We start from the raw sequence: 23,604 nt of genomic DNA on the forward strand, positions 1-23,604 counted from the left end.
GCGAGGAAAAGCGGAGCCGCGACGGTTGCTGTTTACGACCCACCGACCGAGAACCTTGAGGGGAATCGCCCTCTCTTACCCTCTTCTCGTTAACCCCCCCGTGTGTATTCGCGAGACGCGACATAGATATGCTTTTAGCGCGAAGTGGGGCAAGGGGGACGCCGAGTTTCCGAGCACACGCATCGCCGTGTCAGCGACATACACGTGCCGCGATGGCGTTAAGACGACACGCGAGCGACGCTAGGAACAGCACGCGGATCGAGAAAAGGCTCTACTCTTATTTCCCAGAAAATGGGAAACTTAAATTCTCCACATGTTCGAAGCACGCGTGGGGCAATCGACAAACAGAAAAAATAAGCCGGGAATGTAAAATAAATTTTTTTTTCACACGACATCTTGTTTTAAAAAATGGAGTTTGAAAATTGGAAAATGACACTTTTTTTTAGAAATTATGTCCTTGTCAGTTATGTATCACAATCTCGGATGCACCTATTTTTTATTGATTCTCTATCTGATTTCTTTCTTTATTCTTGTCGACATTCTCTAGCTTGGATATTTAATTATACATACATCTCTCTTGATATTTTTATTATATTCAAAATTAATCGAGAATCGACAAACAACTTTCTTGTGGCGTATTTGTCAGGTATTTTTTAAAATGCATTAGGATACTTTCACTTTTAAAATATTAGATAAAATAGAAATTATAATTCTCTTTTCTTTGGAATATCAATTAATTATATATTAGATATAATAATTATATATTAGAAATATATGTTAGCCGCGTATTAAACTCTATTTATGGCTTTCTTGATGGATTTCGTAACATCCTAATGTACATATATATATATATATAATACTCCTTTCCATTTCACTGTTACATACAACGAAGAATTGCGCAGAAACTTTCTCGCAGCTTTTGCCGCACCGAACATGTTGCTCTTCAGAAAAGTTTCTTTACTCTTCGACTCACACGCACACAAGAGAGAGAGAAAGCTCTCATCGTACCGTACCAATTATTCTCCGATATTGATGATGTTTCATTATTATTACGACAGAGCTTCAAATTCCCCGATGAACATAACGCTCGTCAAGAGCGCACATGCGTAACGCAGCGTTATCGGCCAACCGTGCATATCAACGAGAGATGTTCTCAATCATAAATATTGACCCGCGGTTCTCGTAACCGCGAGAGCGCACAAACGGTTACACGTCCCGTGGATTCACCCTTGAATTTCGGTCATAAATATTGATCACGAATGGATGTGTATGCTCCGGGTACTCCTTACACCGCGGCCCGATGGTCCCGGTCAATGACGTCCCGCGGGAGATCGTTGTATGTTTGCCGTCAATGATTGCGGTTAATTACAACACTACCCGCCTGTTTGTATGTCAAACCCCATATACATACACATATATACGTTAACGATCCCCCGTGGGAGGCGCGCAGCTTCGACATCCCGAAGAGTCGGTAGGAAGACGCTCGCGTTACTCATTCCTACCTCGGCGTTTCCGCGATACCGTCCTAATTTAATTACGCGTAATTTACGTAGAACATAAATGCCTATCTACTTGTATATACTACGCGGATCTATGTTAGTAAGTTTATTTCCTGCTTCTCTTCGTTCTAATTTTTGAAGTTCCATCTCTTCTTTTCAGTATAAGCTTTGAATTATTTTAAAATGAAAAATGAAAAATAATTTTTTTTCAATTTATGTATTATTAGCCGAGAAAAATTAGAATGCCGTTAAAGATTATTTAAATACTTTGAAGAAGAGAAAAATGTCATCATTTTTCAGTTATAAAATTCCATTTTCTTATAAAATATACAAAAATTTGTAAGGAAATATCTTAATAGATTTTAAGCGAGAATCAATGTGAATCATCTTATGATCTACATTACATGACTGTCAGCTCTTGTTTTTATACAATTCTATTATAATATTTTTTTTTTATCGCGTATATCGCGACTTTTAGTATGTATGCGAGATTTCGAGTTTTTTTCTCGAATTGAGATAAATGTAGACAATGCAAGAAGAGCGTTTTCTCTCCCCCGCCCGTCCCCTCTCCCAGAAGATGATAGGAGGGCAACCACGCGAAAAGTCTTGACGGAAAATGCGATGCGGTCGTCCTCGAGGCAATCGAATCGGCCGTAGATGGGGCCGGTCCGATCCCGGGACGACCGTAGCAAACTTGTAAAACAATAAAAGCTTCCGGTGATCCGCCGCCATGCGGTGCGCCGAACCGTTACATCGAGTTAGCCGAGTCCAAGTTTTCACCGGATACCGCCGCAAACGGGGAACGTCACGCGCGGATCGATCTCGTAAAAATTCTTCTTCCCATTATCGACGAATGCTGTGTCGCGACTCTTGTTCGTACAAGAATACTTTTTTTTCTCTATGACTTTTGAAAATAAATAAATAATATTCTAACTTTTTTATTCTTATATTTTATTCTTTTATAAAAATATACAACTTAAAATATTCGATAATATATTAACAGTGATTTAAAGAATGTTATATTGTAAAGAACGTTTCAATTTCTTGAAAATCATTTCTGCCATTGCATTTATTTTTTGATATTCCAAAAGTGAAATACACTAAATTAATATTTTTAATTAATCATTTTTCAATGCATTTCCAAATAAAATCAATATTACTTAAAAATCGACGATCGCGAAAAAATGCAAATTGCAAAGTTCAAGATCTGCATAAAGGTCTCTCTCTCTGAAAAATCTTGCAAATCATAAATTTATCTTTATGCAAGAGTCATGAGCGAGATTACCGCGTGTGTGTCAATGAAGACAGAAGAGAAAACAAGAGACTGTCAATATTACGGCCCTCGTCCTCGGGAAGAGAACCTCACCCCGTCCAGGAAGTATTTCTTCCGAGCCGGTGAGCCGCGACGGAAATGAAAATTTCACATCTGAATTTTTTCGCATTCGTTTCCCTCCCTTCGGTTACGAGGCGCGGACAGGCTCGACTGGTGGCACCGAGTCAGGAATCCGGGGGACAATAGTGACGCCACCCCGTGTCACCCTGCATTAATTTCTGATGACGGAACGCTCGTTTTCTTTGCTCGCCCTCTCTATCAAGGCTGTCATCCAGGCTTCCTCGGAAGGGACAATTTCTTCCAACATTCTCTTTTCTTTTTATACTTTTCATACTGCAAGTCTCATAAATTGTGATTTTTGATAAAACAATAAATTATTTACATTAACCTCCACTTGTGAACGACAAGAAAAATTCTAGCGAGTAGTAAAAATGAAGATAAATACGGTCCGAACTTGTTATAATTTTCAATTCCTAATTACGGCCTTCACACTTATCTTTTTTGCCTTGATATTCTTATTGTAATAATATTATTTTGCATATTTATGATTCATATTTTCCATGTCATTACAAATATTTTATTATTTCAATTATGAAAATAATCTATTCTGTACATATATTTTTCTATTGATAAGAACTTAATTAAAAAAAAAATGAATTTAAATATTTTGATAAAATATCCCGTCTCTAAAGTATTTTTGCATAATACGTAAAATATTTAAAATATCAGGGCATTAAGATACTTGGATAATTAATATAGAAAGAGTCTAACAATGAAAACTTTTTAATAAAAATTTTACGTATGTGTAAAGATCAATCCATCAAAAGATTTAATATAACTAATTATAATATTTAAATTAAAATGCATAACTATATTTTTGCCACGAAGTCTTAAGATTTGATAAAATTATCCTACACTCTTTTCTCCCCAAATCTCTCTCTCCCCGCTCAAGTCAAAGTGCTCCTTTTCACCCTCTCTTCCTAGCTTTTTTCTTTCGCACATTCCTCGATTCTCCCTTCCTAGCTTTCGTCCCCATTATAGTCCTTCGAGTACATATCCGGTGACCCGATTTAAAGCCAAAGGAGGGCGATTTCCTTCGTGTGATCGGAAACGTGGGGAACACCAATTGAGTACTAGATGGCCGAGGCAGTCATTTCATCGTCGTCGACTAAATGACATCCTCTGCCTGCAATTTGCGTCACTTCGTGCGCGTTAATTGCCACAATCACAAGCTTATGTATGCGCCTATTATATAAAAAAAAATATAAATCTCTATTTTTATATATAATATATATATGGTTTTATATAAAATTAATATCTTTCATAAAAAGATCTAAATAATTATGGCCAATATACAATATTTTTCTTCACATTTTCTCGCAACGCATATCGTTAAGTAATTACTTTAATAAATAAAAACCAGCAAAGATCTTTGTTTTTGACTATATGTGTTAAATTTCCAAAAGATCTGCCTCGCGAACTATCCCGTACGCCTCTGTCATCCGGTTCACGATGATACCCCTAAATAGCGACCCCCGTAGAGACAATCAATCAGCCGATCACTGGACCTTGACTGTGTCCACATTGCGCGCTGCGAGTGCGTATGCGTGTGTATGTCCCTTACTCTGGCTGTCTTTCCTCATCACCGTTGCAATAACGCGTAGCTTTCGTTGCGCGCTCCTCTCCCTATCTCTCTATCCGTTTCTCCCTGCGAGCCCGTTCCATTTACACCGCGCGACGGTCTCGCCGTTCATTCGTGTTTAATACGCCACATCGACGCAGCAGACACCATAAGGGGCGCGAGAAGCTATGAAATAAAATAACACGTAACCGTGAATGGGTCCGGTGCATCTGTGTCATTGAGCATCGCGGATGATAGATTTTAAGTAGCTTCTGTCATATCGTACGTGGACCAGTTCTGACTTCTAAATCTGACAATGAATACAATGAATACTTTCGCCGTATCGTATTATTCGAATTTCTTATTTCATGGTTGTATATGTAAAGAATACTAAAACGTAATTTTATATATATATATATATATATATATATATATATATATATATATAATTGTGTAAATTTTAAAGTTTAGGAAAGGATATACAAATCATACAATTAGTATCGCGATCAATTAAATTGTTACGTTAAATAAAAAGCAAAATATTCACAAGTATTGTGTCAACTAATTTTATCTTGAAGAAATCACACAATTGCAACGAAATTTTGTATGCAGATAATCTAATATATGCAATTAGTTATAAAATTGTTCAAGTGTTTTAAAAATCTTATATAAGTTTTAAAGACTAAAAAAAAATACATAGACAAAAATATTTATAACATGCATCTTATTAAAAAAAAAAAATGTACATTTTTTAAAGTAATAAACTTTTAAACAATTTTTTAAAATTCTCGAAATTTTATGAGTTATTATATAGATTGTGCGCTTTATTTTATCATAAATCACAAAAAAACGTATCTTTTTTATGACAAAAACACAAGTGAAGAAATATAGCCGCACAAACTATTTTTATTCACATGGCACACATCATATATGCGACGAATATTTATAATATTGTCTACACTTTAGTTTCTCTAATTAAAAAAGAGTTTATATTTATCATCTTCAAAACGGAATATGATATCAAACGTTCTGAAGACACAACGCTGACGTTTCGTAGTTTTACTCCGCTTAATCGAGGGGCTCCGAGAAAAAGAAAAAAAAAGAAAAAAAAAAAGCGGACAGAAGGGCAAGGGCGTGTTTGGTGTTTCCGATTCTATGGACGCTTGACCCATTGTCTCTGGGGTTTAATTTTTACTCTCTTTCCCCTCCCTCTCTTCTCTCCCCGTTGTCCCCTTGCGTCACCGAGCTAGAAGCCTCCCTCCTCGTGCGTCTTTCTCCTCCGCGGTTCCTCCCACTCGTCATTCGTCGTCGTAGTCGACCTGCCGACGTTATTCAGGCACGATGCACGCGGCGACAATGCTGCCTCGTCCTCGTTTGTGGGACGAGGCGGTGCACAATGCGACAGCAATCAGGAGCCGCGCCCCTGCCAGCGGACGATCTCCGCGCGTCTCCTCTCAACAATTATTTTCTCTCTTTTCCTCATCTTTTCTTCTTTTTTTTTCTTTTTTTATTCAGTACCCATAGAATGCGGGTCTTCAATAAGAACTGACTCCTTTAGACCTCTCGTCTGCGGGGAATCGTTGATTACGCGAATCGACGACGTTGAGAACGGGGGAAAGTGCGACAGTTCGTGCGAAATGTATGATAAATTACGAGACATTGATAATTTTAATAAATATATAATCGATAAATATATAATCGAAGAAATGATGATACGAGAGGAAAATTTTGCTCCGATTTATTCACGAACGCAACGCGGAGAAGACGCGACCTTCGGGAATCGAATATCGCTTTTAGGGTACCGCGGGATGTGTTTGCTCGAAGCGACGGATGTGGATGGATGGATGGATGGATGGATGGACGGACGCTTTGCTTACGCGGGGGAGGTACGACGCACTGCGTAAACAACGATCGGGTTTCGGTGCCCGCACTCTTCCTGGTCTTCCCGCCTGTCTTCGACTCGCCAAAGTCGAAAGGGTGCTCTCCGCAGTCGGGAAAACCGATCCGATTTTAGGGAGAACGAAGACAGGGAGGAACAACGCAAAGAGAAGGACAAGATAGAGAGAAAGAGAGAGCGAATCAAGATTTTTTTTATATTTCAAAAGATGATTTTTCAATATCATAAAATAATGCTCAACATGCACTAAAAGGCAGATCAAAAGATTCGTTTTTACATTATTTCGTTATTTTATTTTTAGAGTCGAATAATGTTTTATTTTATTTGCATTTGAATAAATCTCTCAACGAATAATCCTATAATATGTTTGCGCATTTCCTACATGTATGTATATTTGGAATAATATTGTTGCAATTATAAACTATTATATAAGCTTCTACGTGTACTATATATTATTCGCAATAAGCGAATGCAACTAAAATATATACCCACAACGCACAAGGTGGATGCCAATTTACACACATGATAAATATAAAGAAACAGCGTACAACATATTGCGGTTTGCAATTTGTGCAAAAATTTGATTATTGCGTGTGATGATTATAAACATTTTATTTCCACAAAAGAAACATTATATCATATTATATCACAAACATATTCGGTTTCTTTATACACGCAGTTAATTTTTTGTCCCTAAAGTACCTTGTTTCCGTTTGTATCTCCATTAATCATTACTTTAATCATCTTTGTAATTAAAATTAAATTTGAAATTATTAAAATAAAATCCATCATGTCATTTATTTTACATAATTATTAAACAGAAAAGGGATCTTATAGAATTGTGAAAGGTAAGGTCTTCTCGCGATTATTCTGTGTAGAAATAATTTGAATATTACTGTGGACAATACAATATTGATTAATTAATTCAACGAACGCAATTCGGGACAGAAGAAGATACACGCAATCCAAAGATTAACATAGAAAAAAAAGAGCGCATTTTTCTTTACCACGAGAACAATAATATTCAATTATCGCAGCGGTGGCTCAGGAAGCCGTCAGAAAGTGGCCCGGACATTATATCGAAGTTTCGAGGTTCGTTCTAACCGAATTCGGAACGTCGAGAACGAGGGCAATTTAGTTACCTGGTGCGTTGACTGGCGCGGCCGACTATTCCAGGTCGTGTGTGTCGATCGATGTTCATCCACGTAAAAGGGTGGGTGGCGGCGGATCGAGGGAGCGGATGGTTAAAGGACGGCAGTAGCGGCGGCGGGTGGTCGGGGTTGTAATAAGCGTAATGGACATATAGCACCCTCCCCCTTCCCTCCCAGCTACACGCATGCCCTCGGTCCTCGCGACGCGTTCGCGCGGCAAAGGGTTGCTTCCTGTAATCGTGAGAACGGTCTTCCCTATCCCTGTCTCCACTCCGCGTCGTCGTTATTCTCGCCGAAATTACGATGATTTCGGACGGGGCGATAGCGTTTGAGATTAAACTTACTCGGTAGACATGCGCAAATTCTTATCGCGGTATGAGTTGTTAAATGTAGTTTTTTTTTCTGCCTCGTCGATTTCTTTGAACTTTTTTATAAAATTGATTGTTCTCTTCTTCCTCTTCATGATTTTTGTTATGTATTTATCTTAGTCAGTTATATGAACAAAAATTTAACGCGATATTGAAGAGCCAGGAAAAGTGATATCCGTCGAGCAAAATGACTGTACAGGAAAATAATTTAAGAACGATGTTTCCTATTGTCGATTTATATGTTTCAATGAAAAAAATCCTTTCTTAAATCTGAGAAAAAGATTATCATTTCACGTGGCTTTTTTTTTAAATACATACAATTCAATATGATCTTCAAAATGCTCTATCAATTTTGAGAAATTTCAGATTAGACTTACAAGTCTGTTTTAACGTACTTTACACAGCTACGGCATACAATGTGCCTAAGAAGTTTTATACCACCCAACATTAAGTATATTGGTAGACTTTTTAGTTTTCAACAGAAGATTAAAGTTGATAAAATTTTCCTAATTAAATATTTGATGTAGATTTGTTATAAAGTTGTTAAATAAATCATTAAGGATCACGGACGATCGATTTTTCAGGTGTCTATACAAACTTTAGAATTTTACAAAATACAAATCTGTCAAGACAAATATAAAATGGCGAAATCGGTATGACGGATGTCACAATTGAAAATTTAAAAACGATTAAATGATAAAAACACGTTTGAATAAGTAACCAAAAATAGAAAAAAAAAAAACATTAGGTTTCCAACTTTTGATGAAAAATTTGGCGTTATGTGTCAAAAACAAAAATTACTATCGCATTCCTTAGGATAACTTGTGATAAGCAAAAGATAATTTAATGATAGTAAAAGCCTTCCTAAGAACATCTCAAAATATTTCAAAGACTTGAAAGAATCGCACGCAACTTAAATATATATTTAAAAATTCATGATAATTCGTCTCGTATTTCATGCAAAAATATATGTTGAAGAATTTAATTTTACATTTATTTATCGAAAAAACGAGAATTCTCGAATTAAACACATATTTATATATGTTTTCTATTATTTCTTTTACTTCCCATTTTAATATAAAATTATTATCCTTATGCATTATTATAACCTTTACAAAATTCTATATTTACAGTACATGAAGAAAAACTCAAACCAATTGCATTTTCAACTTTCAATTTAATCTCGGATCGATGGAAGATGTGTCACGGAAATAAAAGAGCAATTAATTTCGCAAGTAATGAGCAAACAATGAATCACTTACCTTATCTGCTATTTCTCTTTCGTTGATCCTTTGCTGCTTCTTCATGAAAATACGAATAATTATGGTCGTACACGCACTACGTAAAATAATAATCGCGCGCGATACTTTATACGGTACTCCCGACATTATAATCGTACGCATATTTTATCACAACGGAAAAGCGGGACAAGCTACGATTCATTCGACGTCGCGAGAGCGAATTTACATACGTCGCCATTCGCTGCGACAATGTTATTTCAATTAATAAATAACATATTTTATAGAACAATTTTACTGCGCGTTAGATATTGCATAAGTAAATAAATATATAATTTGAAAAATTCCAAAAAAGATATCGGCAATTTCATCCTGATATCACGACACATAAGAATGTAGTAACGATATATTCAATTTCTAATGAAAAAGGATGATATATCGATCTATTCATTAATACCCGAGTTTATTAATTTGGCTGTTTGAAACACAATGAATTATCTGAAAATATGCAATCGAAATACAGGATCATATATATATATATATATTTTATTTCCAACAAATCACACGAAATGCTTGCATTATTAATGAATAATGCTTTTCTATTATTTGACACAAATAGCTATCGCGCGATGCTCTTACGCTATGTTTATTGTACGCGAGTTAATTATTTAATCAATAATTTCGAATTAATAATTACTAATAGTCTGATAATTGTAAGAAATCACCACGTTTTAGAAAGTAATGCGACGATATACGGAGAGCGACTCACGTCGTGACGTCTTGTGCTCGAGTGTCGCCGCAAGGCCACGGTATGTAAACAATACATACCACACTATACGTCGCAAAACAAGCGCCGAACTAACATTACGTATGTAAATTATTTCTCGTTCTTATGAAATATTTAACGCGCTATAAAATAAATTCGTAATATATAATACACATCCCGGATTTTAAATTAATTATTAATAACGACGGTTTATATGTATTCACTATTTACATATCGTTATTATTAACTATATTTTCAATCACTATTATTTAACACATTATATAACTATTTATACATCATTTTCTTTTTCGTTATTTTAATCGGTCAATTCTGCTTTTTCGTATATAATATTTTGAACGAAAAATTTAATATCAAAAATATATATTAGATATATTATACGATGTTCGGCGCTCGTTTTTGTGGTGTGTAGCGTGGTATGTATTGTTTACATTCTGTGGCCTTGTCATCATTCGCGCGGTGACACTCGAGCAAGTAGGTAGCGGCGTGTATCGTCGCATTAACTGTTGATACGCATAAACGTGAAAAATAAGGGAAACACTAAACGTGATTATTTGTTATAATTAAAATTATCGGCTCGCGCAATTGATTAATTTCCACGATAGGTAAAACTATCGTGGCAACCAGATACTTATATCGAAGAATATATTTCACACATCTACAAATATGTTTAGAATCGAATTAAGAAGGCAGAAATTATTATTCCGCTCTTCGTAAATGAATATTATTGATGAATATTAGTATTTAAATAGACGAAAGATACAAAACGCAACGACAGTTTGCATTTGATTTTAAATATATTGACCGACATAAAATATTATCGCCCTTAATATATTAGCTTTTTAATTATTTAATTTTTAATTATATTAACTTTTTAACGAAACATTTCCAGATGTTTATCCGAACTTTTTTGTTCTAAATTCAATTTCCTATAAGATCCTAAAGTTTTATTGACCTGGAACTCTGTTAGCAATCGATATCATCATCGCGACGAATGACGCGTGAGTTTAATCGCTTGATTTTCCGATATTGATTGTAGTTGTGTGCAAAATTGTTATATATATTCGCATTTTTCTCTCACCGCGTTGTAACAAGATTCACAACATCGATCGATCAACAATAACGTGTTTCGATTAATGGCGAAGTGTCGTGAAAAGAGCCATTCGATCAATGATTAATGCGCGCGCGATCTTAATTAACCGTGTTTTTGCGAACGAGTGTTGAATGCCATGAAGAAGCTGTAAAGGATGAACAAAAAAAAGAAGAGCAGGCTTGGAGAGGCATCAAGCAACGGCGGAGTAACCGAGAGGTGAATTTATAATTTATATATATATATTTAATTTTTTGATATTATTTATTATCTATACGTGCGTGTTTATTTATTATTAAATATCAGCATTTTCGCGATAATAATCTATTTTTTAAATCATTTTATAATCGTAATGCATTAAAAATGTAACAATATAATCTATATTTTTCTCTTTTATTTTAAGAATTTATTTAATATTTCAATATTTCAATATTTAAAATTAAAATATTTATAATTAATATTTTTACATAGATTCATGATAAATATTTTAACATTGTGTTTACGATATATGAAAGATTATTTGCATTACATTTATATAATAATTAAATTCTTGTTATATTTCAAAAAATTTATATTTAAAAAATTTATTTTAGAAGTTCTACGTAACACTTGTATTAAATATCTATGTAAAAAAGTGCAAAATTTTTGTGCATAATAATTATTTTATGTTAATTATTCTGGACACACACATTCTCTTTATAATGAATATATTTGTATTTTTTAGATTGCTACATCCCACAACTCCCACTGTTACGCATCGTAACGGTGAGTCTTTAATTTTTTATTTTATTCTCTCTCTTTGTAGTGGATTTTTCAAAACTCGATGTGATAGAGCAGTTCTGAGATCTGAATCGTATTAAGCATTAAAAATTATTATAAGAAAAGATTACTCTTTTTCTGAAGTTTCTTTTATTAACGATGTTATATTGTAATCGAATCGATTTATGACGAGATGTATCGCGGTACGCCATGAGCGAAACGCAATGCGTGCCGTTTCTGTGCACGTGGCCGCGCTGCGTAAACGTCACATCGTAAGCGCGCTGCACGCTGGTCGTAGATAGGTGTGCGATGTAAAAGCAGCGTGATATATTATGCAGTCTCGCTAAGTGGAGTCCGGAGATGCCGAGCGTTAGCGGAGCATAAGAGAGAAATATAGAGGAAAGAGAGAAAGAAAGAAAGAGTGAGAGAGAGAGAGAGAGAGAGAGAGAGAGAGAGAGAGAAGGAACAGTGTGAGGAACGAACGGAATAACGTCATACGTTGAAGGAGTGCATGTCGGAGGGGATGGGGGAGCGAAAAGAAGAGACGAGAAGCGGAAAGGAGGCGAACGAAAGCGCGGTGAGGGGCAAAGGGCGAGGTTACTCAAAACGAAGCGGCTGTATTAAGTGCGCCTATAGATTACGGCGCCAGAAAAAGTAGAGGCGCATCTTGCGCTAAAACGCTTCGGGAAAAAAAATTACCCTATGGACCCCATACGTCATCCTCGCGAGCCCTCTTCCGCGCGCACGCGTGTGTGAGCGTTTCGAGTCTAGTACGAGGACGGCGAAATGCCGCCGTTTCTCATGGTGGGAACCTCGTCGGCGCCTTTTTTCGATTCGACGACAGACGTTTTTTTTCTTTATCTTTCTCTATTTTCCGCCTCGATCCATCTTCGATTATCGCAAAAACGGCGAGATGAAAGTATATGTAGTTGGCGATTTATCTCGTGCCTTATCTCGCGATATATATTTTTCAGTGGCAAATTTCTTTATCAATCTTGAGATCGATTATTTTTTTTCTCAGAGAAAAAGCTCGACGAGAAATTTAATTAAAAAATTAACATGGAGATTAAAATTGCTTTTCCGAGATTCGTCAGTTTTTTCACGCAGAATTTTTTCACGAATAATACATAACATATGTTCCATATTTTTTTAAATATAAAATTTACTGTTTTTACGTCTCGATCATAGATTATCCTAAGAGGAGGATTAAACGAACTTTATACAGTGTATATATCGTAAAGCGTGTTATCTTTATTACATATATTACATATTACATACGTAATATATTGGCTTATTACATATTCCTCTTTCTGCGTACGTCAAATGTATGCGTATGCTGGGAGACAAAAATCTCGATGCGCATCAAGTACATGGTACGGCATGGCACTTTACATTGTTCGTGTTACAAGTATCGAAATTACTTTCTCTTCGCGATAAAATAATCGTTCTGCATCTATCTGCATTTTTCCGCGAGCGGCTTATACTTTTCCAACGTTAAAGGATTAAGATCAATTGGGACGCAATAACGCGTAATACTAAGAATAAAATTAATAATTGTCACATTTGCTTAATTGCTCGTTGTAACGATTATACTCGTCATTTATTTTAGTAATTTTATAACAACGATTAAACTCTTATCGCGGCGAAAATTCATCGAATTCGTTGAATTCATTATTTCCGATTTATCCTGCAGACTCAATTACCTACCCACTCGAGCTTAGCCGTCTTTGTTAACAAAGTTGCACGATTCTCTTTACATAGTTACCTTTTCGAAACGCTATTCTAAATAAACGCGACGAATCCTCCACGATACGAGTGAAATTCTCGTGAATGACGCAAAGAGAGACGCATAAGTACGGATCGAATTAACGAAGGAACACGTCGCAGAGATATATTCCCCGCGAGAGTGGTGCGCATTTATTAATTTAATAAAGGATCATTTCCAATCGAATTACATATGCGCATTTTTATACAAACTATGGTAGAAAAATATCGCTTCTGTTTCTTATAACGCTGCGAGCCGAGCGCTCTCGCAAAGTCAGCGTTCGACAAAAAAGCTACGCCACTAAATTAGTTCATTAAACATTGCGATTCATTCTCAATTACTAATCTACTATATCTATACGATATCGATTAGCTTGCGGGAAAGCTTCGCCGAGATTATTCCCTCTCTTAAGTAAAACTGAGTTTATTCGAATGAGGAAATTTTCGCAAAAGAGAGATTCTAATAAATAATATTTTATATATATATATATATATATATATATATATATATATATATTACTATTATTAAATATATATTTTATTTAAAGTCGAACGCACGAGATATTTATGATTCTCGAATTTTTCGTCCGACTCAAATTGTTAAATATTTGCTGGATATTAAATATTTGCTACATGTATGCGTGTGTCTGTACACTCGAAAAATCGATAATGAGCAAGACAATATTTTCCATCAAATTCCGCAAGAAGACATTTATTTTTGTTGTGAAACATCTCGTTACACAATTACATTTATTAATATATTTAGGATTATAAAGTTTCGTGTAGATGAATAAATTCTATTCTAATTCAAAAACATGTTCGATTTACGCGAGAAATTCTTGAGATATTTAGTTCGGAAATTCGAAACTTACGACGAACGCGTACTCAATCGCGTCTTCAATCAAATACATGTTTTTACGAAATACAAATTTGATAGAAAATATTGCCCCACAAACTACTAATAAATTTATAAATTTTTTCATACTCTATTTAACAGTGCAGTACTTAAATATCAATTGCATTGACAGGACATTGCACGAATGCATCTGTTGTAATCACGAAAACTCGTACCTTCTAAGACCAATATTTATCGCGATTCGTATAACGATTGCGCTTGAGATAAATAAATAATATAATCAACATCGTTCTCTTGAATTAATATAAAATAATATTCTTCAAAATTTTGCCTATAGCCTAGCTATAAAAATTCTTCAAGTTTTCAAGAGATATTATTTTAAAATAATGGTATAGACTTGATTCTCGAAAAAGAAAGATCAGAGATAAATATTATTATACTCCGGTACACAGTTCACGTGATTAACGTACGCATCTTTCTCCGTTTATCGGGCCGCACCACGCGACGGTTACTATGCGAAAAAGGCCCAGTTTGAAGACACATTTTTTGCACGATAGGATTGGCACGTGTGGAAACGAGGGGGAGAGGACGGTAGTAAAAAATAGAGTAGAGATACGCACATAGTGTGACGATTGCAAATATATATATATATATATATAGAATCTACTAAAATTAGACTAGATTCACAGATAGTCCGTGTATTTCGATTATATCTTCCGTAATACGCGTATAATCATCCCAAAATAATATCGCGAAATTAATTTCTTAATAATCTTTTCATTTCATCTCTTTAAATTGATTAATCGAAACGATATCTCCGAAAACAATCATATCCGCGCGCATTGTTTTCTCGCGTCGAGTCCTTTTAAAAGACAATCCTTTTTAAATTTGTATCTTTGCTTGTTTACTAGAATATATGTAAAAATATAAATTATTCAGAACGACAATTCACGAAGTGCGATGCGATAATTTCATGTATACGCCTATTTAATTTAAACTTGAAGGGAGAAGATATCGTGACATTTAATGTCATCATCCGTACACCGAAGTGACAGGTAACTTCGATCGTAAGTCGTTACTGACGTGCAGGAATAAATTATTCCACACGTTACGTTCAACAAAGCAAAACGCGACGTCATTCACCGCGAGCAATTAATCGAAAGTATATATTAATAATTGTATTTCTTATTTTTCCTATCTTTTCGGAAAATGTTTTTTTTTTTTTTTTTTTTTAATTCCGACAAGAGAAGCGCTGTTTAAATCAATATTTTACAAATTCCCCAAAAATCCAAAGTTCTATAAAATTTTTCGCTAATAATACTAGTGAAACATGCACATGATGTATTAAAATATTTATTATATTCGCTAATTATAAAATCCAGAGATTCTAGAACCCTCTGTAGAAAAGTTCGATGTAGATTGCAAGCCTATAAAACGGAATATCATGCGTGTCTCATCAGTACGTTGCAGCCATAAATAGGTTGCACCAAGGTTTGGGAAGTAAAACGGTCTAAATTAACGTTCGTGCTATTTTCTTTCGTTCGCGTTAACTTCCGAGTAAATTTAACTTTATCTCTGCAAATCGAGTTTTATTCCTGGACTTGAAGAATCACTAGTATTCGACGTATTACTTACTTAACGGAGAGTTTCTGTTATCGGGATTGTGTAGTATATCTAATTATGCGATAGACAAAAGCGGCTACGAATTTTTAAATTAAATTAACTACGTATTAAATGCAATCTTATCTTTAAATGTTCTCCTTACGCTTTTTTCCGTATCTCATTAAACAGACGATTGTAAATTGACAATGATATACCAATGATTTGGATACGCGCGGATTACGAGAGTCGCCTGTAATGAGAATTCTAAGAAATGGAATTAAGCTAATCAAACCTTTAGGGCGGAAAACGTGAGGCAGACTAGGCGTTATCCTTCAGCAAATGCACTAAAGGATTCAATTTACCTTCCTCGGAATTTCTGTACTGCTCCAGCAACTGCAAGCCAATTTGCAAATTTATTCGTTGAACGTTATTATCCATAAAGACAAAAATGTATAGAGAGCATATAATGAAAGTGGATAAAATGAATATCAACTTATAAATTGTTATTTATAAATACGATACAGCCAATATAAAATAGCATTCATGTTAAAACGAAGTTTAAAAATTAAATTAAAACCAATTCGCAAAAGAGATTGATTGAACGTGTGATATAAAATTAATAGTATTACATATTAAAAGTATAAATATTTAAACTGATATGTATATGTTTATGTATAAACATGTTAAATCATGTGGTGATCATCAATAAATGTGTCTTATTAATTTATATATAAAATGCAATTGATTACATTTAGAAAAAGTTGCAAATAACACTAATATAGAAAATGTATATTTGCTAAAATCTTGAAAAGTTTTTAATATAATATAAAAAAAATAGAGAGCAAACAGATGTACGTAAACAAATTTTTTTTAACGTGTTAAGAAAATAAATAATATATTTCTAAAATAACATCCTTGTAAAAAGTTTTTCGAAACATTTCTCTCATTTCGTGAATTATTTGATATATTTGTTCAATATGAAATTTATATTAATACGATTATCATATATGACAACGTGAGTTGCATATTTAATTACTTACCTCATACGACATCTCACAAGACAATATCGCCATTGCCTCGGAATTATTATGCGTAGCGGTCAGAAGTGCCGGCAAAGTGTACGGTAACAATCTGGGATCTCCATAAAAGGGGAACGGTAGAGTACATAACTGCTGGAGAACGCTAGGACCCGCGCCAGCTGATTGAAGAACCAGCTGAAACAGAGATATTTTCTCGAAATAGATTTTATTACTAGTTATTTATTACTAGTCCGTTCTTTTATCAGCATTTGCTTGTGGTCAACAGAATTTTTTACGTTATATTTATTAGTTATTTATTCCTGACGTGATTTTTTTTATTCTTTATCTCTTTTTTTTCTAAAAACTCTATAAAATTCGTATTGATAAAAGTCGAAGAGAACGACTAGAAATTATTGAAGCGAGAAATTATTAATCTACTGTTTTATAATTTTCTATTAAATGTCATCTCAAACTTTCATTGCTAAAAAATATACCCCACAACATAAATTCCTAGAGATAATAGTTTCTTTCCCGATTGTGTATAATTGCTTGCCGCTCTCGAAAGTTTCCGAGCAAGAAGACCAATATACCGGATGAAGATTCTTTTATTTCTTTCTCTTATAATTACAAATTACCCGCATATCGAACCTTCGTAGCCTCTCGATCGTAACGTGCCGCGACAAGGACGGCTAATTAAAGCGATAGAGTAATTTTCTTAAAGAGCGTGAGAACCTAAGTAACCCAGGTGTCACGGAAGCGAGAGAGAAAGAGTCTTTAGCGCAAGAAGACGTCACCGGACGTCTGCGTCTATGACAAGTGTCTCTGCGAACAGGACGTTGTATTTCTGTGCACCTGCAGAAAACTCTTACAGGAAATGCCCACATTTCACGCATCCATTCCTTCTTCGGCGCCACGTAACCCGTATCTTGTTCATGTTAAATGTCAATTCATCTTTCGACGTTATCATAGTTCTCCGTGTACAACGCTAACATAATTCGCGGGAATTATTGATTCGCGATGAAATCGATCACTTCAGAAAAAGAGAGAAAAAGAAAGAGAAATACCAAGAGTTCTCTTTATTGCAAAAGCAGCTTTTATCGTGGAAACTATGCCATAAAAGTAGCCTCATCGATCCATGCACAAGGTTGCTTGACGTATTTCGAGTTATGGCTAAAACAAGGTTCTTGTATGACCTCGAAGTTCTCAGTCTTTGCAAAAAGAAGATGAACAGTTTGCAGAATAGCCAACGGAAATAAGGAAGAACGTTGAAACACTGGCCATGAAAAACATTGTGTATTTACGTGAAAATTATACGTTATATTAAAATCATAAAAATTCTTCATCACATGAAATGCAATCGGAGTCACATAGGAACTTTAACTATAATTCGAAATAAGTCAAGCAATTTTTTTTTCTGCATAAATCAATAAGGCTATTATTATAATACAATTTCCACAATAAAATTTACTCTTTTGCAATAAAGAGAACTCGTAGTCTCCTCTCTTTCTCTCTTTTAAAATTTAATTTCTCTGGGAATATTAATTTAATGTAAATCTGTTAGCACTATGATTCCGAGAGCAAGTAATATTCCCAAAATATTGATTAACAAGAATAAGTGCGATGGCACGTGCGCGCGCTGATCCAAAAGGGGTTAGTTAATATTCCGGACTTAAAATAAGAGCGGAAAGAGTGGTAAAACGCATACGCACCACACGGCGCCACCGCAAAAAAAAAATCCATTTCTCGAATTCGGTTACGGGCGTCGACAAAAAACGAGGATATAGAGACGTGTTTATGATCGCGAACGGAGAAGGTGGATACACGTCGCGCCAGGCGCGATAACCGCAGATGCTCGTAGAGAGCTTTAAAAGCGTCTCGTTTCTCCCTCTCTCCGTTTCTCTCTCTCTCTCTCTCTCTCTCTCTCTCTCTCTCTCTCTCCTCTATTCTCGCGGAAGACGATTTTCCCCGAGTCAGCTACTCTCGGAGGGTCGGTCGATTCTTCCCGCGCGAACGGTCCCCCTTAAAAAAGCGCTGAAAGACGAATGCGCGACATCGGCGATGCACTCAGCACTTACATCCCGATTCATGCATTCGCGGGATCGACCGTGGATGCAGGACCGCTCTTAGGCGATGGGCATTGGGTCACAATATTTCCATCAATTCTTTGCGCGAAAAGTACTCTTAAATTGTGAAAAATATTATTAAAAAATCGAATTTTTCCTCGTAATTTTTCTAAAATTTTAATTAATTTCCATGGTGCTAACTTTCAAAAATTAATAAACCCTTACACTCTATATTGGATGTTTTACTTGATTGAAATCAAGTAAATTATCAATGTTCAATTATAGTATTAATCAAACAGATTGCTCAGATATAAGTAATTTATATATAACTTTATATATAATTTTATTTATATGTAACTCTACATTAAAACCTGACAGATGTATTATTATCTTTTAAAAGTCATTATTTTTTTTCTTTATTTCATAATTATTCATATTTTATTTCTTTAAATACGTCTAATTTCATGTTTGACAAATTCGCTCTTATTTTCCATCTCGTTATAATTATTTACTGAGAGTTTCCGCGCGACGTATCGCAAACTGATGAGCCGGCACTGCACGTGCACGCGTGTCGTGAGACGTATGGGACGGAACGTCGTAAATATATCTTAACGGCGTTCGGCCGTATATTGATAGGAGGTCCGCTGAGTGTGTTGTGTCTAACAGCTCCTTCTTTCTTGCTCGGTAACGCCATCCAACGCGTTCATTTTACGCGAACATACAGGGTAATTCGAGGTATTACAGTCGAGAAAATCTGCCACAACTCGAAGAATTTAAAGCGATCAAAGTTACACGCAATATAACGTCAAAAGCGAGAAGATATTTTCGACAAGTTACGCTCTTATTAAATCTAGTAACATATATCCACGTAAAAGATAAAAATATATTTAATATATATCTTAAATATAAATTAAAACCCATGAAAAGAGTTACAAGTTGCATGAAAAAATTTGTAAACAAATGAAATTAAAATTAATGACGTCAATATCAAGAAGAATATGTAATTTTTTCTCATTTTTTAAGAATTCAAAAGAAAATTCTTTCAAAAAAAATATTTTCGAAAGAATATTTTTAGTTTATAGGCTTATAAAATTGACATTAACTCAATAATAAATTTGAAGAATCTCTGAAAAAGTAAATAATTTAAACGATGCCTTTAATCCAATGCTATTTTCTCTCTCTTCCTCCCCCCCCCCCTTTTCTTTTACATTTCCAAATGATCGCTTGCCGCAAAATGTGAACAATGCGTACCTGATTATCTGAATTGTTGAGGGCGAAGTAGCCAAGCACCATAAACAGCTCCGAAAGAATGTGAATGCCGCTTGTATCCGCCATAGATCCCACTTCCAATTTGTCCGATAAAGAATCGCGAGATAGCCGGGTTATCAGGTGACTCGCTATCAATCGCCATTGCAGACTTGTACCTTCGGCGCCCAAGAAGCTCTGCAACAAGAATTAGGCATATCGTAAATTTTTTGTAAATAATAAATCATCCTTGGCAGTATTAGAACTTTCATCGACTTACACGTAAATTTGACGGACATAACATACTTAATAATATCGATAATTCCGCCATTGATCCTAAACCGATCCTTCCCCCTTTTCAAGGCGAGCGTTTAAGCTCGTTGAAATCTAAGACAGCGAAACTTTATCGGCAACGAAACCGCATCGGGAGAGGAGCCAGGGCAAAGAGAATGGATAATAGGCAGGTTTGGTTTTTGGCATACCTAGTTAGGGCTCATCTGGACCGCGCGGGATAATCGACGGACGCTCCCGCGGGACCCGAGGGGGGTGCATGGGCCTCCCGCGGGGCACAGGATAGAGCCTTTATGGTTTCATTCGTATGGGAAGGGGCGCGAGACACCGTCTCGATTCAATTCGCGGTTGGCTCGCTGCGAGAGAACTTCACGGGAGGCCCTTTGCGTCTTGACAGGCTGGCGAATAACCCCCTTCCCCCTTCACCCCTTAGCGATACATGATATCTCCATCATGCGCTCGATGCCCTCCGACGATAAGCCGCATTGTTGACGGCAACAAGCGGCATCGTTGTCATTTGAAGAGGCTACGCCCTAAGGGCAAGGAAGAGGGACAAGTGGGGGGAGGGGGGGAGGGGGGAGCACAAATTGTGGAGCGTGGCAAATTAAAGAGTAATGAATCTTATGGCGATCTCTAATGTGTGAACATACACGTATTCTCTTTAAATAGTTCAAGTATCGATGTGTGTGATTGGAATTGTTTTAAGAAGTGCTTAAAAGTAGAACGAAGTAATCAGTTTCATCGTGTAATTAAATGTTTAAAACGTGGTTGTCTTATGTCGGTCCCAGATTTCTCGTCTCGGGCGAGAAACTTCGAAATTAAACCTCGACCTTATTTAGCGTGAGAGGTGCTTGGGAAAGATACGTGCCAAAATTAGGAGCGAAATAATATGACTATGTACGATTCTGTGCAACATTAACGTATATGCAATGAAGATGAAAACTCAGAGATGAAAATCAAAGATTAGTTAGAGATAGAGATAGTTATAGTAGCGCGCGTGCAATCAAAGCTGCAATATCTATTTAAGATAATCGCTATAAACATAGACCACATCGGATTATAACGTTTATATCCAAATTTTACGCGCAGCTTACGTCTTTATTAAAACGATTTATATCCGAATATAAAATAGGTGAAATATGTAAAAGTGTACATCGAGAATTATTAAGCGCTAATTTCGATAATATTACAAAAAGAGACGAGACCAAAATACCAACATATAAGTCTATTTTGTCAGTACTTAGGAGCTAATAAAAACTTGGTCCGTTTAGCTAGTTTATACATTAAAAGTCCATAATTTATGCATTTAATATTCCTCTGTACGTTAAATTATCTTGTATTAAGAATTTGTGGAATTTGAAAGTTTTTCTGCTACTTCTTCTATTTCTTCTAGAAAATCGAAGTAACAACAATACTTTTTTCGCTAATAACTAATGTATTGTGTTTACATGCTTGTAAAATTTTTTATCTGCTTCGCGGAATTATTTTATTATATTATTTTTAGTTATTCGCGGAATTTTACTATATTATTATTAATTATATTATTTTATTTTTATCCGTTTCGTCATAATATTTATCATATCAATATATCAGGAATCAATTTCTTAAACTTCCGTTTGAAACAATATTATCAGGGAAAATGGAATACATAAGCTCTAATAAATATCCGTAGATCTAGTAAATCGAAATTTTTTTTCCTATTTTTGATCTCAAAATGTTTAATCTATTATCTATTTTAATACTTTAAGCAGTCAGATTATCTTTGAAAACTGTTCAATCTATAATTTTGCTGAAAGCTCTCTTCTGTTAAACCTCTAATTATAAGTGGAAAACAGTTCGCTTATATATTATCTATTTGAGATACAAAATTAAAAGCTTAATACAATACAATTTCTAAATGAATAATCCTCCAGAATCCATAAAATGTGAAAATAGAAGCAAAACTTCGACTCGGGTAATTTTTTATTTTTAATTTTCAATTAGATAAGCTGGAATTTGAAATACTGTATCGGTTTTAATATCCAGCAAATTTTATTAATTATAAAGGAAAGCCTGAAAGAAAGTCACACAAATGTACAGTACCTGTAGTGTCCGAAGATCGAGTTCCGCGATCGACTTGAGGAGCTTGAGACCGCGGCTAGCCAATGTCCTTACGGCGGTCGTGAATGTGTGATTAGGCGTCGGCGAGGTACCACCTTTCTGATTCTGCGGCGTGAATGCGACCGCCGCGTAAAGGGCGCCGATCGCGCCTGAGGCCTCGCTCGACGATAAAGTCGACAGCAAGTGCGACTCGTTGCTTGTTTGCTCGACGTTACTGCCGCCGCCGCCCTCGCCGTGCACGTTGACATTATCTTGATCGGCAGACCGCCTCAGATGACCGCAGATACGCGCGATGAGATCGTAAGACGATACCAGCAACGGCGACTCGTGCTCCTGATCCAGAAAGAAATCCGTCTCGATCAGGGCCCGGCTGTGGCGTGACACGCGATCCACTAAGCCGCCGGCTACCAGATATCTAAAGCACACGAAATCGACACGCATTATTCACGTAGCTCGAGAGAAAGAGAACAGAGTTCTTCTTTTTCTGATACCACATTGAAATACATATATATGCATGTCCAGAATAAAAAACGCTGGAAAAATTTCCTATCAAAATTTATAAATTTCTGTATTCGTATCTCATCATTAGAGAGAATTGTGTATCATTATTTAAAAAAATCAATTGATTAAATTCCAAAAAAATTTTTTAAAGAATTTCAAGTAAATTATAAATAATACGTGAAAATTGATTTGAATATCCGAATAATAAAGACAGATTGAAATCGAAGGAGCGTTGCGAAATATGAAATAAAACAGTATATAGATATCAATGCCGTGTCTTTAATGCGTAAAAATACAGGCACGCCTATTCTAATCGGTGAAACGAGCAATTTGATATTCAGCCGCGGCACCAACGGGCCATCGACCCTCGACCCGAACCGACGAAGGACTCCGCTTCGACGACGGTACTACTCTCTTGACAAT

The 23,604-nt window shown here is 35.6% G+C and overlaps 1 protein-coding gene and 1 long non-coding RNA gene across 4 annotated transcripts in view; one reads left to right on the top strand and one right to left on the bottom strand.

The window, feature by feature from the left end:
• Window positions 1-9,087, top strand: part of LOC126849719 (uncharacterized) — a 69,245-nt gene extending 60,158 nt beyond the window's left edge. The window contains exon 3 of the long non-coding RNA XR_007687443.1: window positions 9,003-9,087. This is a non-coding gene — a long non-coding RNA (uncharacterized LOC126849719). The remainder of the gene's footprint in view (window positions 1-9,002) is intronic.
• Window positions 9,088-13,653: 4,566 nt separating this feature from the next.
• The window catches only part of LOC126849657 (S phase cyclin A-associated protein in the endoplasmic reticulum), a 37,614-nt gene continuing 27,663 nt past the window's right edge, over window positions 13,654-23,604 (bottom strand). For all 3 annotated transcript variants that reach the window (XM_050591695.1, XM_050591694.1, XM_050591696.1), the window contains exons 12-15: window positions 22,663-23,095; window positions 20,296-20,487; window positions 17,003-17,176; window positions 13,654-16,355 (exon numbers count right to left, since the gene is read on the bottom strand). In XM_050591695.1, coding sequence (XP_050447652.1) covers window positions 16,281-16,355; window positions 17,003-17,176; window positions 20,296-20,487; window positions 22,663-23,095 — 874 coding nt within the window. In that variant the 3' untranslated portion in view covers window positions 13,654-16,280. The remainder of the gene's footprint in view (window positions 16,356-17,002; window positions 17,177-20,295; window positions 20,488-22,662; window positions 23,096-23,604) is intronic.

The sequence above is a fragment of the Cataglyphis hispanica genome, chromosome 5 (genome assembly GCF_021464435.1).
Source record: "Cataglyphis hispanica isolate Lineage 1 chromosome 5, ULB_Chis1_1.0, whole genome shotgun sequence".
Classification (NCBI taxonomy): domain Eukaryota; kingdom Metazoa; phylum Arthropoda; class Insecta; order Hymenoptera; family Formicidae; genus Cataglyphis; species Cataglyphis hispanica.